Source organism: Rhynchophorus ferrugineus, unplaced genomic scaffold, assembly GCF_030347505.1.
Source record: "Rhynchophorus ferrugineus isolate W39M unplaced genomic scaffold, kcgeb_rfMv2 rfM5, whole genome shotgun sequence".
NCBI lineage: Eukaryota > Metazoa > Arthropoda > Insecta > Coleoptera > Curculionidae > Rhynchophorus > Rhynchophorus ferrugineus.
The window spans coordinates 21,497,118-21,513,217 of NW_027472584.1; the positions used below are offsets into that span (position 1 = coordinate 21,497,118).

Consider the following 16,100-nt stretch of genomic DNA (forward strand, 5'->3'; position numbering starts at 1 on the left):
GCATTCCCAGAGATTTAACGTTGTCTGCTTGCGGAAGTTCATGATTATTCAATTTTACTGAGGGATATGTTCTTCTACAAAAGATGAATGTCACTCGGATAGATTTTATCTCATTTGCTTTGATACGATACGATGAAGTTGGAGGTTTCTTGTGGCTGATATTGGATCCTCGTGTGATGATACCTTGGCTAGCTGGAACATGAAAAGAGAAAATGTTTGGTGAGACCGCGTGTAACGAGGTATAGGGATTACTGTATCTAGACAATACAACAACAATACAGCAAAACGTTTTAACGGACAATGATTGAATGAGAATAAACGTCATACAATTGACAAATGTCATAATAACGCTTTAAAAACAACATAATGTTTTCAAACAAATATAATAAACTATAAATTACATAAATACAACTACTATTCTTAATAATTTGGCCATCTACTGTATAACAGCTATTAATATTTTAAATTCCATAATACGAGTTGTTTTTCATATTATTCGACCAATTAAAACCGGTAATAACTAAAATATTAATCGCGGCCCTATTATTTGCATACAAATTAAAACAAAATAATCTTGTGTAACACTTTCTGGTTAAATCATTTTACATTGTATATTCTACAAGAATTTAGAGTAGGTTTAACTAAACTATGATCAAGACTAAAGCCAACATTAAATTGCAAAACGGTGAGGTTTCATTATTACCGCCAAACGGTATGGGGATTTGCCGTTTATGATCATTAAAATTTTAGGGCACTAAACCGTTATTTAATAGAATGAGATCATTTTAGCAAATTAGATAACACATACTGGCTATTTTACTGCTCTTAATTTAAATTATATACATAAATTATACAGATAGATATATCCTCAATAAGAATTCAGTCCACTAAAGGATTTGATATCGTTTAACCATTTTATTTTAAATATCTTCAGTCGGTTTGTTTTGTTGTGATATTGATGTATCATAACAGAAAAAATATAGATGATTTTTAATATAAAAACTTTTGTTGTTATGCTAAGAGCATATTCTTAATTATAAATAAAGTTATTAATGAGTTTCCTCCACATTGGTGTGATTTAATATACTACGGGAGCTAGCAGCATAGAGAAAAAAACATTCAGGTAAGCTAATCTTGTGATATTTGATCTCTTTCACTCTCTCGGTCAGCACCCGGCCCTTCTGATTGGTGGCAGTGGTTACGTTTACCAGTGCGCATCGTATTTGTACAGATAAATGTACTGAATTTTTAAATTAATTAAGAATCGATATTTTTTAATGACTTTTGATAGGTTTAACAAAAGTATTTAATTAATTGCCGGACAATAATTCTATTGTTAAATAATAAGGAGCACTAAGTCCGGAAAATAAAATAGGTATATTGAAAGAGTGCTTGTTGAAAGGGGTATCGGCCGCCTAGTAAAATATCGATATTTAAAAAATATCTACATATCGATTTCGATTTATATTAAATATATTATCAAAATATTTCGTTCTATATCAAAATTCAAATTATTATCAAGTATTTGTCCATTTTCATTGACAATTTCCTCTGATTTTGTCGATATTTAAAAGGGGAACAACCAGGAATCAGACTTGCTTGCATTTTTACCAGATTTATGGAATAATAGTCGATAATAAATGTAAAAATATACATATTTTAATATTATTTTGTATTATATACGTGTATATGTATATCCACAATGTCATTTATAGATCCCTATAAAATTACACACACACGAGACAAAAAAACTATAAGGGGGTTATAACTAAAACTATATTTTTTATTACCACACTATCCTGAAATAGACTGTTTAAAGCTATGGGGTAATAAATTTAAATATAAAAATTTTACGGCTATATATTCGTTAACGATTTCAAAAATGTTATATTGTAACTGAATATTATTGGCCGCTGGATGACTATCCAATAAAATTTAATGCAAATTATATACATATATAGATACAGATTCCACTTTATAAAATTTGATCAGGTTATTTTTATTTTTGATAAGTTGTTCTTTATTATTGATAATGTTGTAGACCTGTATTCTTTCCTCCGAATTTCCTGGCATTTTTTGATACTACTTCTATATCCAGTTTGCCTTTCATGAAAGTATTTTTTAATAATTCACAAGTTCTTTTTTACAGCCAATCCCAACTCTAGCATTCTACAGTTGACTTTCCCCCTTTTACCTTAATCTGTTTTGTATTTTTCTTCTTCTTCGTTTTCTTCACTATTCCTTTCTTTAAGGAATATAGCATCACGTTTTTTTATTGTTATTTTATTTATATATTTTAACACGCACACTATGCGTGAGGACAGCACCTACTATTGAACGTGGGCTCCGATCCACGATTTTCGGCATTAAGCCTACCGATGGCCAGTGACCAACTTAGAGACCATCCCAGAAGACATCCGGTCTTACCCAGCCTGGTTACTGGCGTGACTGGGATGGTTATTCCTTGTAGAATTTTCCACTGTTGCCTATAAAAACATTTACAATTACAATCACAAACAAAAATTACATCCATGCCCCAGTCTTATTGTTGTCTAAGCCAAATCTTATTATTTATGACTCAGTTTTATTTTTATATTTTATATCTATGTCGTTATATTTTAATATTAGTGAAATCGTTGAAATGTTACAATAAAGAGAATATATATATTTTCGCAGCTAAGTTAAAATATTGATATATTTTTTGTTGGTTAGCTTGGGGATATTTTTTATACGGGCAATTTGTATTTCTTGGAAATATCTTCAGAATCCAAATAAAATTTTAATTATATCCGAAATTCGGACAGTTAATTATTTTTACATTAGAAAATTAACGTTTTTATTGACTAGCTAATGATCGCCAACAGAAAAAAAAACGGAAGCAAAACGAAAAACATCAGGAACACAAAAATTTTATGTTGGTAAATTCTGGCAAAATCATGTTCAGACGTTCCCTAAGGAGGCCAATTAAGATTCGAGAGCATAATTAGTAAGCGCCCTTTTGGGAAACAGAAATTTAAGCCAGACGGCAGCAACATTCACTGTTCAATTTTTATTTAAATTAATGTATAAATGTTCTTGCTTTGTGTATTCTAATTAGAATTACCTGAGTGATTGTGTTTGTTTTGGTGGTTAAACCTATTCCAAGAATCGCATCAATTTACTAAATGCGCTAGGACTGTTGCCGAAATGAATACAGAGAATAATATGTTTCAAGGAATAGGAATTAAATTTCGTCAATTTTACGTTTAGAACAAGACATTATCTACATTGCACATATTTTAATAACGGTATAATTTGAACAAATTTATTTTCCATTCAAAATTGAATAAATTCGTTGAGTGTGAATTAATTTTAAAGGGTTTTTTTGTAAAAACAAATATATTGTATTCAGTGTAAGTTTCCGGTAGCACTTTGGCTTGATCTAAAAAAAGAATAAATACAATTTTATCGCAAATACTGTTTTGAGAGCGAAAAATAATTGATAATACTTATATTAAAATAAGAATAAGAACATCATAAATAAAATAATATGTTAATATTATGATAGTTAACAGCGGTGTAACTTTATTTACCATTCAAAATCCCATAAATTCTATGCGTGTGAATTAATTTTAAGGGTTTTTTATAAACACAAATTTATTGTACACAACATTTTTTCCTTGATTTTGAAGACTCTAAAACGTTAAAAGCAATATTCACACCTTTTTATCGATGGAGTTTATTCAGTGTAAGTTTCCGGTAGCAGTTTGACTTGATCTAGAAATAAATACAATTTTATCGGAAATACTGTTTTGAAATAGACACATAATTGATAGTAGTTATGTTAAAATAAAAATAAGAACATTTTCATTAAAAAAAACAGGAATATTAAGATGTACCTGCCTCATTTTGAACAGTGCGTTAAGACATATGAATTATTTTATAGAAATAACACTGTTTTTAAAAAGTTTTGTGATATTTATAGTTTTCATGATCATACATCAGATGAAAACACTACTAACTAAGTTTTGTTTAAATTGTATTAAGAAATATATTCTCTAAAGACATTTAGTGGGTTGGAACAACTAAAAATGTCTATTGAATAATTCTATGACAAGTTATCGAAACAAATCATCATGATCATCATCATCAATCAATATCAACAGTATTATTTACATTGCTATTACATTTACGATACACTTTAAAGACAATTAAGGGTAGGTAAAATAGTAAATACTTACATCAGAATGGTCTTAACAAGATTTAACCACATTTTACAACGATACACAGCTTTTTTCGAATTTTTATCAATGTATAATTGTAACACAAAATTATTAAACTAATAAATAAATAAGTCTTATATCTATAGAAACCATTCAGTGCGACTGAAACAACTACGTCACGAACAGATTGGGATCATTTTAGCACTCATTTATAGTTACATTATTTCAAACGTCAATTTTTCTTTCAAATCTATTTTTTTCTAGAAATAACTTTTATTCCGGGTAAAGTAATTAGTCATCAATATCTAATCAACTTTTAGTACAACTTTTTTTTATTGAATATTTTATATTTCCTTACCAAAGAAAAACCTTAAAAAATGTTAATAAAAGTGGTTAAAAATCCCATAAGTAAAAAAAACAATAAGTCACATCAAAATAATGTGTCTATATCCAATTATAACGATACCAAACTATCCAACGGAAAATTTTATAGTAAAACCAATTTTACCGAACTTCGAATATCTCAAATACCAACGCTGCAAACTAAAGTGCTTAAGTTATCATATGGTTGACCAAATTTCACGCATGCAACTTGCTAATTCAACGATCATCGTTACCTTTAGTATAAAGTGGAGAAAATTTACTGAGGCAAGTTTCAATTCAATTTAATCTAATCTAATTACGACTAAGACTAAACTATACGAAGTTAAACTGCTATAATGTTAATATACTGTTCCGATTGAGATATTTGAAATACTGGAAGGGTTTTTTCAATTTTATTTAAATTTTACTAGATTTTTCCGGCAAAAATTCAAAAATTCCGGAAAAAATTTTTTTGTCTACATTATTTTTAAATTCGATACATTTTTTAACTTTTTAAAAATGCTCAAAATTACCTGTAGACAGATTATGCTCTATTGCCCGATATTAACCATCATCACAAGGAAATATATCTGGTAAATAAGGAGGATTGAGTCAAATTTCCCTAGAAAAGTTATATAATAAATGCATTACCTAATCTTCTCTCACATATAGTTTCTAGATGATTTAGTGCTTGTTTGAATACGATTACTTGTTGTTTATAATGACTATCACTAAAATCCCTTATAAAAGTAAAAAATGGATAATTTTTCTGAAAGCAACAAAGAAATAATGGAAAAATAGGAAGAACAAAACAAGGAAACAATATATTCACACAGTACACAATAAATAAATGAAAGAAACATCAGCTTAACACAGTGAAGGAGTGATACGAATACTTACAGTGGAAAAGAATACAAAAGATAACATTTTCAACTGATTAATTATGTTACCAATTGTTTCTGAATGATGCTGTACCAAGCTGGTCCTCATCAACATCATTTTCATCAAACATAGAGAACAAAAGAACAACTTACTTTTCTGATATCTAAGCGTTAACATTCCAAATAGTTAATTGTAATGTAAAGCTTATAATATTTTCGCATCTCATTCAATAATTTGTTCTAAAAATTTAAAATATCTATATTTTATCGAAGCAAAAGTGTAACAAAATGTTACTATTCAAAAGCCATAATATCAATAATTATGTAAAAATTGTGTTTATTTTTTTACTTTAATACTCTAGAAGAATGTATAGAGGGCTAATACCAAATGTCAAATAAATCGGATCAGTAGAACTTGAAATGTCTTGTTAGTTTTTATTGTATCTTATAAGTCTGCAAAATGATCTATATATTTTAGCTATATGAGCTGAATCATCTAGATTTCCGATAACTTGAATTTTGAAATATATACTCTAGAATTTTGAATATACTCTAGAATATACCTTTCTTAAATGGTTACGGTTTGAAAATATGAAAAAAATCGATTTCTTCAAATTTCTATTGTAGAATATCCCCTTAGCTTCAAAGATTTATTGATTTTTTTGAGGGACTTCTCAAATTAAGAGACTATGCCACCTTGGGAGTATGAATAAAGAACACTTTCCAGATAATTTTTCTCAAAAATAGCTTAAATTTTAAACAAGCCCTTTAAGGGCACATTCTTAATGTTAAAGGGTTTAATTTTGAAAATATGAAAAAATCAATGTTTTCAAATATCTAAACTAGAATGTCCCCTTAACTTTACAGACTTATTTATTTATTCGTATGGATTCACAAATTAAGAGGTTATATTACCTTGAGAGTATGGAAAGTGACATTTTTCAGCTGTTTTTTTTTCTTTGGACCTGATCAATTGTTGAATGCTTGTTAAGAAACCCAAGCTGGTGTGTTGGTTTTTTCTCTCTATGATCGGTTTTATTCTTTTCAATAGGAGTTTTTCAAAAACCTTAGATATTACTGGCAGCAGTGATATATATCTATAGGCTTTTATTTCATTTGGAGACTTGATATAAGAGTATCGACTTAAAAGACATTCTTTAAATATTTTATAAAGTAGGGATATTTTTAATAAACATTTAAAGTCAAGTACCAAAATGTACAAAACTTTTAAAATGAAGTACCAATTTTAATGCCAATTCCTATGGCTTCACAAATTAAGAGGTTTTATTACCTTGAGAATATGGAAAGTGAAATTTTTCAGCCGGTTTTTTTTCGAAAATACTATAAATCTTGAAATATTCTCTTAAGAGCATATTCTTAAAAGGTTAAATTTTGAAAATTTGAAAAAAAATCGATGTTTTCAAATTTCTAGTCTAGAATACACTCTTAACTTTACATATTTTTAATTTATTGTAGAATTTATTGTATTTAATGTAGATGTTAAGGTAAAGAAACTGTGACAAAGATATATAACATAATGATAATAATGCCTAAATTACACAAAAAACAAAAATAAGTAATGATTAAGCGAAAAAATTTCGAAAAACAATGTTAGATATGGTAAAATCTCAACCGAAACTTATTTTTTAACGGGCTGTTGATAAGCTACAAGTAATTAATTAATTTAATAGAAAACACAGGGTGGTTGTATTAATTAATTACCTTGTTAAAATATTCTAAGAGATTCCGTTAAACTGCAGAGAGAAACTATATATAAGGTGGCCTTTAGTATTCACACTGGAACTTTTTTTACTTCAAATAAAATAATCAAGTCAAAATAAATAATATCGATATTTTTTTCAAAAAATATTGATCTATCGATATTTTTTTGGAATCCCTACCATGTTAGAACCTAATAAGTTATCACTGTTTATGAAGAGATTGTGCATTTTTTATAAAATTTAGGCAGAAAAATAAATCAATAGTTGAAACACACAGAGTTCTTGTTTAAACTACCATCAGCAGTGGTCTAGTAAGTTCTAATCGCTATAGTCCAGTTCTTGAGAAGATTTGTTTTAATCCAAAACTTCCAAACACAGAGGAGATAAAGTAGATAAATTACAAATAAGTCATTTAAGGAGAACTTGAGAAATAATGTCAGGTTATTGTAGAAAAGCAAAATTTTGAATAACATAGCTCAGGTGACCTTTGATATTCACACTGGAACTTTTTTTACTTCAAAATAAAAATGTTCAGAAGCTCTTTCATCTTAGTCAGCTTCTCTAGCCTCCTTAGAAGCAACAGAGGTAATTCAGAATGATAAAACATTGCTTATTTGCAAATGACAATAAATGTATGGGCTTCAGTAACAATGGTGATACCCTCAACATCCATTATTGTCAGAATTGATAAAAAATCTTCATTAAAAATATTGAATTGGCTGCTAAACAATTAGTGTATTTTTTTCGAAAATACTATAAATCTTGAAATATTCTCTTAAGAGCATATTCTTAAAAGGTTAAATTTTGAAAATTTGAAAAATATCAATGTTTCCAAATTTCTAGACTAGAATACACTCTTAACTTTACATATTTTTAATTTATTGTAGAATTTATTGTATTTAATGTAGATGTTAAGGTAATATAAGTGATATATAACATGATCAAAAATAAGTAATGATTAAGCGAAATATTGTCGAAAAACAACAATGTTAGATATGGTAAAATCTCAACCAAAACTTATTTTTTAACGGGCTGTTGATAAGCTACAAGAAATTAATTAATTTAATAGAAAACACACGGTGGTTGTATTAATTAATTACCTTGTTAAAATATTCTGAGAGATTCCATTAAACTGCAGAGGGAAACAACGGATTTTCGATTTGATTATGTTTGGCAAAACAACAGGTGCAGACATGACATAATTACTTGAGGTGGTGTTTCGTTCATTTAAGATCAATTCTGTTAATTTTGTTACAGAAACATATAATAGGAAACTTGCTGCCTCACACAGAATACCACATCGGCTTGAGCGTGTTTAACCCTGAAGGATATGGACCAAATACAACATTACTAATTATTACAGACGAAGGACGTAAGTATTACAATTAGTTGATATTCACCGTCCTTATTCTGGCCGTGTTCCCAACTATCTTTTAAGGTAGGAAATTGCTAGACCCTTTCGGATAAAGGTGTATTAACAAGGCGTTCTCTAACGGCGTAGTTGTTTTCAGGGGTTGAAAGTTAACCAACTTTACAACTGAAATCTGTCCACAATCTTTACGATTCCAATTATGGTCCAATTTTTTTTATTATCCACTTCTCTTTGTTCATTAAAATAATAACTAGCGGCCACTAATATATAATTATTTCAATATACTGTGGTATGGGAGTTTTTATTATTTAATTATTACATTGTTACTAGTTGTTTCCAAACCTACAATTTGTCTTTATTATAACTTAAATCTATGTATATAACTAGGGGGACCCATCGGCCCTTTCTCAGTCTCTGGTGAAAGAATGTTTATACATGTCACTGCTGTATTTTTTATTATATGCACCTCACTACACAACACTACTCATGATCAGATGGTTCCATTCTTTTGAGTATGTGTCCTGCTCTGGTGGTATCCAAAAGTTGCAATACCATATTCTCATGAAAATGGAGTATTTCCTCGTGCCCCTTACAATTCTCTTGAGTTCTTGACTGACTGTAGGTATCTGAAGGTCTCGATGTGGGTAATCAGTCCTACACTATTTAGGTGCGCCCACAATACTTCTCAGCACTTTGTTCTGAAAAATTTGTATTTTGTTTATGTTGCTCTTTGCAGAACACCCCATAATTGAACTCCATATGTCCATATTTGTTTCACTATTTGCTTATATAATAGCAATTTATTATGTACTGTTAATTGTGATTTTCTTCCAATTAGCCAATACATTTTCCTATATTTCAGTTCCAATTCTTTTCTTTTCCTTCTTATATGCTCCTTTTAGCGATGTTTTGCATCAAGATTCATTCCGAGATATTCAGCGTTGTTGCTATATGGAATGATAGTATTATTTAGTGGTGCTTGTACGGTCTGATTGTAGCTGAATTGCATATTCACAGATTTAGTTTCGTTAGTTTTTATTTTTCAAGCTTGTGTCCAATTATGTCACTTGCCTGTTGTAATTTTCGTGAGGCTTCTTCACTATTGTCTCCTACAGCTATAATCGCAGTATCATCAGCAAATGTAGTCATCGTAATATTCTCCGTTTGTGGTATATCACAAGTGTAGATTAGATAAAACATTAGCCTGAGTACAGTTCCTTGTGGTACACCTGCTTTAACTTCTTTTATTGTAGAGTAAGCTTCTTCTTGTTTTACTCTAAGTATTATGGCTGTAACGTACGATTTTAATAGTTCGGTGTGTTGTTTTGGTAACATTTTCTGTAGTTTATGAACAAGGCCTTCATGCCAAACCGTATCGAAGGCTTGTGCTACATCTAAGAATATAGCTGGCATACTTTTTTACTTTCGTATGCTTTTTCAATAACACCTGTTATTCTGTGGACCCGATCAATTGTTGAATGCTTGTTAATAAACCCAAGTTGGTGTGTTGGTTTTTTCTCTCTATGATCGGTTATGTTCTTTTCAATAGGAGTTTTTCAAAAACCTTAGATATTACTGGCAGCAGTGATATATATCTATAGACTTTTATTTCGTTTGATGACTTGATATAAGAGTATCAACGTATATATCAATTTCGATATATCCATATCTTAAAAAATATTCTTGAAATATTTTAAAAAGTAGGGATATTTTTAATAAACATTTAAAATCAAGTACCAAAATACACAAAACGTTTAAAATTAAGTACCAATTTTAAAGATTTATTTAAAATAATTAAATGGTTTTCTAATAATGTTTAAGAAATATATTTAATTTTTTTTTCAAATATGTCCAAAAATATCGACTAACAATAATATCGATATTTTTTTCAAAAAATATTGATCTATCGATATTTTTTTGGAATCCCTACCATGTTAAAACCTAATAAGTTATCACTGTTTATCAAGAGATTGTGCAGAAAAATAAATCAATAGTTGAAACACACAGAGTTCTTGTTTAAACTACCATCAGCAGTAGTCTAGTAAGTTCTAATCGCTATAGTCCTGTTCTTGGGAAGATTTGTTTTAATACAAAACTTCCAAACACAGAGGAGATAAAGTAGATAAATTACAAATAAGTCATTTAAGGAGAACTTGAGAAATAATATCAGGTTAGTGTAGAAAAGCAAAATTTTGAATAACATAGCTCAGGTGGCCTTTAATATTCACACTGGAACTTTTTTTACTTCAAAATAAAAATGTTCAGAAGCTCTTTCATCTTAGTCAGCTTCTCTAGCCTCCTTAGAAGCAACAGAGGCAATTCAGAATGATAAAACATTGCTTATTTGCAACTGACAATAAATGTATGGGCTTCAGTAGCAATGGTGATACCCTCAACATCCATTATTGTCAGAATTGATAAAAAATCTTCATTAAAAATATTGAATTGGCTGCTAAACAATTACTGTATTTACTTTAGTGCAAGAAAAATTAATTAACAGAAACATTGCTAACATTATTGTTTTGAGTTTTTTAATATATATGGAGTTAAGTATATCTAAGTTATGAATTTATATAACACGTAAGTTGCTGTAACTCAAAAAATAATTGAAATTTCAGATTCTCTTGAGTATATAATCTTAAATGTATAAAAAATATGCAAAAAAAAACTTCCTGAAATTTCCAGGCTGTAAATAATTTCAATACTGTATATGAGAACTTATCACTCTTACTGATAAAATATATATGTAAGAACTAAGAATACTGACTGGATTGGGCGGTTATTATTGTAATTTGAATGCTAATCAACACGTTAAACATTTTTGGCTACCCGCACAAACTCAAACAAACAATGTAAGGACATTCCAGATGGAAAATGTAAATAACAGAACAGAAAAAAAATGCACAAACAAGAAAGGAAGGGTTTAGGACCCCAACGTAAAAGGGACACACTCAAGAGGGAACAAACATTCGAAATATAAAGGGACATTAATTCACAAATAAGTTAAAATATAAGATAAATAGGGATAAAAGTTGGGATGAAACAGATAACGCAAATAAATAAAAAGCGAAGGTGTAAAGATAATAAAATGACATAAAACGGGGTTAGATATGTTAAGGTTAAATAAAAATATAACAATTACGTATCACAGATACAAAATTGTTATATTTTAATTACAAAAATTATCAAAATTAAGGGGTTATATCAATCGTTGTTTTTTCTATTATAATGTTCTCTTTTAGTTGTAATGATTTCTTGGTAAATTTAACGAATTACGGGATATTTACTAAAGAACTAAGTAGCGCAAATCTTCTTCTCATGTAGGATGAAGAATAAGTAAACACTGATGATTAAAATGTGTGAGAGAAAAGATATTGAATGCCATGTGAACTGATAATGGGAGAAAATAAAGAAAACTTGATAGACAGTGATACATTTAAGTGTAAAAAATCGTGAATGATATTGTCAGCAAGTGATTTGACAGCATTACTACCTATTGATAATAATATCTCTCGCAACTTTCAAAGATTTATTTTTCTTTAAATATATATCGAATATATTTCGTTGTATATATGCCATTTGGAATCATAAAATATTACGTAAAATTCGTTGGCAAAAAATGTTATCTAGTAAGTTTAAAATAATGTAACGTTGGAGAAAAACACATTTATCAAACTCTTAGCAAATTCCTACCTTGGAAAATATCCTGACGGCGGAGTGCCTTATGTCAAAGAAAAAGCATATTTGTGTCATCAATAATTCCATAGGAAAAAATCCTTCCCACATCTAAGACCGTCAAAAAATCTAAATAATCATTATTTATTCATAAGTGTATTCGATTCGTATATGGGCTTATTGTATAAGCCTTGGCGTCTAAAATTTTGAGGCTTTGAAATTTCCATCTTTATTAATAAATAAGGTTTAACGTGGATGTATTTACATAATTGGTTTGATGTAAGACGTATGCAGTATATATGTATAATATCTTGGAACTGCAAAGTACATTTACATAAGTCTCAGAATTAAAATTCATTGAAACTTTCTGATCTATTTTAACTTCGCAAATTAAGGGGTTATACCACACTGCCACTCATCAATTTTGGCGAAGTTATTTCTCCAAGATTAGTCAATTAATTTAACTGAAATTTTATAATTTCAACATATATGTCTTCAGGTATACAAAGATATTTTAATTTACAAAATGGCGTCATGGAACAGATAACACTAAGTCATATTGTACAAAATGGAAGAACAGTCCTTAATTTGTATTATTTTTGTAGTACCTAGGACTTTTTTGGTTGTTCTTAAATTAACAGCATTGTGACCTCAAATAGTTTATTTTAGGCATAATTGTTTATCAATTTTAAGGGTGTATTATAGTCTAGATATTTGAAAAAAATAAATGTTTGTTCAAATTTTCAGAACTTAATCCTTTAAATATATTACCTTAGGAGATCTTTTCAAAAAGCACACAAAACTTTAAATGCGAACTAATTTCAATATATATATCTTATCATTAACCAAAACATCAATGTCATTTTTAACCAAATTTCAAATGTTTACTAAACCCTTCAAAGTAAAGACAGAAAATATTTACAAAACATAGCCGACTTATGATATTCTTGATATTTTTAATACCAAAAAATATCAGGAATCAAATTCCCATCATTTTTTGTTCTCTTCTATAATGATTTTTCTAAGATTCATGTATTTATCTTATGTTTTGCTTTCTGATGTTATACTTTCTCGTTTATATTAAGACAGGAACCTAGTACATAAACAAATAATTAAAGCATATTACCTATTTTTTAAAGAAATATGAGTTTATACCAACAAAATTATCATTTTTCTATAAAACCCAAAGATATCAAAAAAAAATGCTCTATATAATGCTAATATAAATAACTAGCGTATCATTTATGTCAGTGAAAAGTAGTATAACCCCTTAATTAAATTATTTTTATATATAACTGATTATTTCTTACTGTTTTTGATTGAATTAATTTATTCTATGGAACTTTTTATTGATATATAGCAACCGCCGTCACATTAACCTAAAAAGAAAATTGATTGTGAATTGTTTTTTTAAAAAAATGTATTAAAGGAATCGCATATTCTGTCCAATAGCGTACAGTTTTTGTTTTATAGCGTTATAATTAAGACCTTATTTCGGTTTGTGGGTTCTTGGGCGGACACATTCCCACCGCTAAATCTTGAACGAAATCCTTCTAGAATTAGGTCATTATCCTTTAGTGGAGTTTTATGTTTCATTCGCCCGTACCGTGTTCTGTTGTATTTAGAAGAGAAACAGCTACTTTATAGGCAAAGCGTGGTCTTGTTACACTTTAATTTCTTTAGTTTTTACATCACTTGCAGCACCACCTTAATTTATCGCGTTCGAAGTGAAATCACTAAAAAAGAAACGTCAGTTCACGCGTCAGCGATCACTTAATTAAATACATACACCTAATATAATGAAATTAAATCGATTTTAACAGCATTTATGATATCACAAACTTATAAATCATTTTATGTATAATAAAATTCTTTATAATCACTGTAATTTTCACTAATCTACGGTTATTTGAAAGGAACTGGTAACAAGAAATTTAAAAATGGCAAAAAATCGGAAATTATTATATGAAATATATGCTAAATGATTTTATCTCTCGAATAAAGATAAAACTCTCAAAATATATGTATTTTGGTGTGAAAAAAAAACGAAAATGGATGTTAAATTGCTATAGAATGTACATTTTTTAACTATATATCCTAATTTTGTAAACACACTTTTCATTGTATAACTTTAAATCAAATTGTTGTATACAAAATACTGTAATACCACTCGATTTAGCTTGAAATTCTTTATGATCTCGATAATTTTCATTTATCTGTGATTGTTTCAACAGAAATTATGGAAAATCACTTGATAATAGCAAAAAAAAATAGATAAAGTGTCTTTTTTTACCTCACAAAAAAAGACAAAAATTTCCAAATATGTGTATTTTGTAGTGAAAGAAACAAAAATCCATATTAAATTGCTATATAATAAAAATATTATAATATCATTAGATACAGCTTGAAATTTTTTATAATCCCTGTAACTTTCATTAGTCTGTGGTTATTTTATCAGACATGACTGCAATAAACATTGCAAATATACTATAAACTTATATAAACTGCAAATTTTCATGACTATATATGAAAAAAGTGTACATTTTTTTATGTCTCAGATAAAAACAATAATCTTAAAATAGGTGTATTTTGAGGTAAAAGAAACGAAAATCCATATTAAATTGCTATAAATTATACAGTTTTTAAACTATTCGGGCATAAATAGATATTCACTCATTTTTTGAAAATACACTTTTCATTATATATCTGTAAAATTAAAAGTTATCCAAAAATTGATACACAATGCCATTCAGATTGATAATCTTTACGATTACTGTAATTTTCATTAGTCTGTGGTTATTTCAACAGGAATTATGACAAAAATTGCAAATTTTCACAACTATATGAAACCTCGATACCTTCACCTGGAACGATATTTAAAGGTTATAGTGAGTTTATTTTTACTCTTCTCGACTATCCTCTCTATCAAAGAGTCTTTCACGTAACTGCGTCACATTTATTCTCTTTGTTAGCTGTTTAATATCCATGTTCGATCACCCTGTAACATTTAGAAACAAAACGAAAGTCCATAGTTAGATTACTATTTCTAACACACGAGGAGAAAACAATTAAAAATAAAATCTCAACACTACACTGCAAGAATTAAGTCATTAGTACCAAACCATTCGGGTCTGACCGATCTAAGTCCCCTTGAAAAAAAAAACAATAGTCAAGTCAGTCAGAAGCTGGCAGTTAATTAATTTTAATGTTTATAAGCGCATGCGTATTTCTTCTACAATAATAGTCTCGTTTTCTATAGAGCTACCATTATTCACACTATAAATTGAATGAAAAAAATAGATTCAATAAAAAGAAGTATTAAATTGAATCTGCTCTTAAATGTTATTTACTAGATATTTACTGGTATTCTAATTCTATTTTAAGTTTTCGTATCGCAACATAATGATCAGAACTAAATTAAATTTTCTTAATCACAAAAAGTCGGAAATTTGGAAAGTTGAGACGAGATTTTTCAATATCAAATATAGATAGAGACATTTATTCCAGTTTCGTAACGTTCCTATACTTTCTCCAATTCAGTTATCAACTAAAATATGATAACATTTGTTTTATTTTCGCTATAATACGAGGGTCACTATTTATATTTCGGGAATTGCATTTCGGCAACACTGTTGTCAGGTGAATCCATCTGACGGTTCCATCGTAATGTTTGACATTTTTGACAACATATATACTCAGAATATTTTATCGCACGGACGCTATTTGTTTATTTTATATTTAGTTTCTCTCGTCTCGGCAAAAAATGGAACTGAATCGTAAACATTTTTGTGAACAAGAGTACATCAATCAACTCAATTTGACTTTTGGCGATGAAGCTCCATCAAAAACCACCGTATATCGCTGATTTAGTGAAGTGAAGTTAAGG

At 28.6% G+C, this 16,100-nt stretch overlaps 1 protein-coding gene across 1 annotated transcript in view; it reads left to right on the plus strand.

Annotated features, from left to right (window-relative positions):
- LOC143197508 (putative receptor-type tyrosine-protein phosphatase mosPTP-1) overlaps nucleotides 1–8,692 on the plus strand; it is a 277,664-nt gene extending 268,972 nt beyond the window's left edge. The window contains exons 7-8 of the mRNA XM_076406044.1: nucleotides 8,425–8,539; nucleotides 8,679–8,692. Coding sequence (XP_076262159.1) covers nucleotides 8,425–8,539; nucleotides 8,679–8,692 — 129 coding nt within the window. The remainder of the gene's footprint in view (nucleotides 1–8,424; nucleotides 8,540–8,678) is intronic.
- The last annotated feature ends 7,408 nt before the right edge of the window (nucleotides 8,693–16,100 follow it).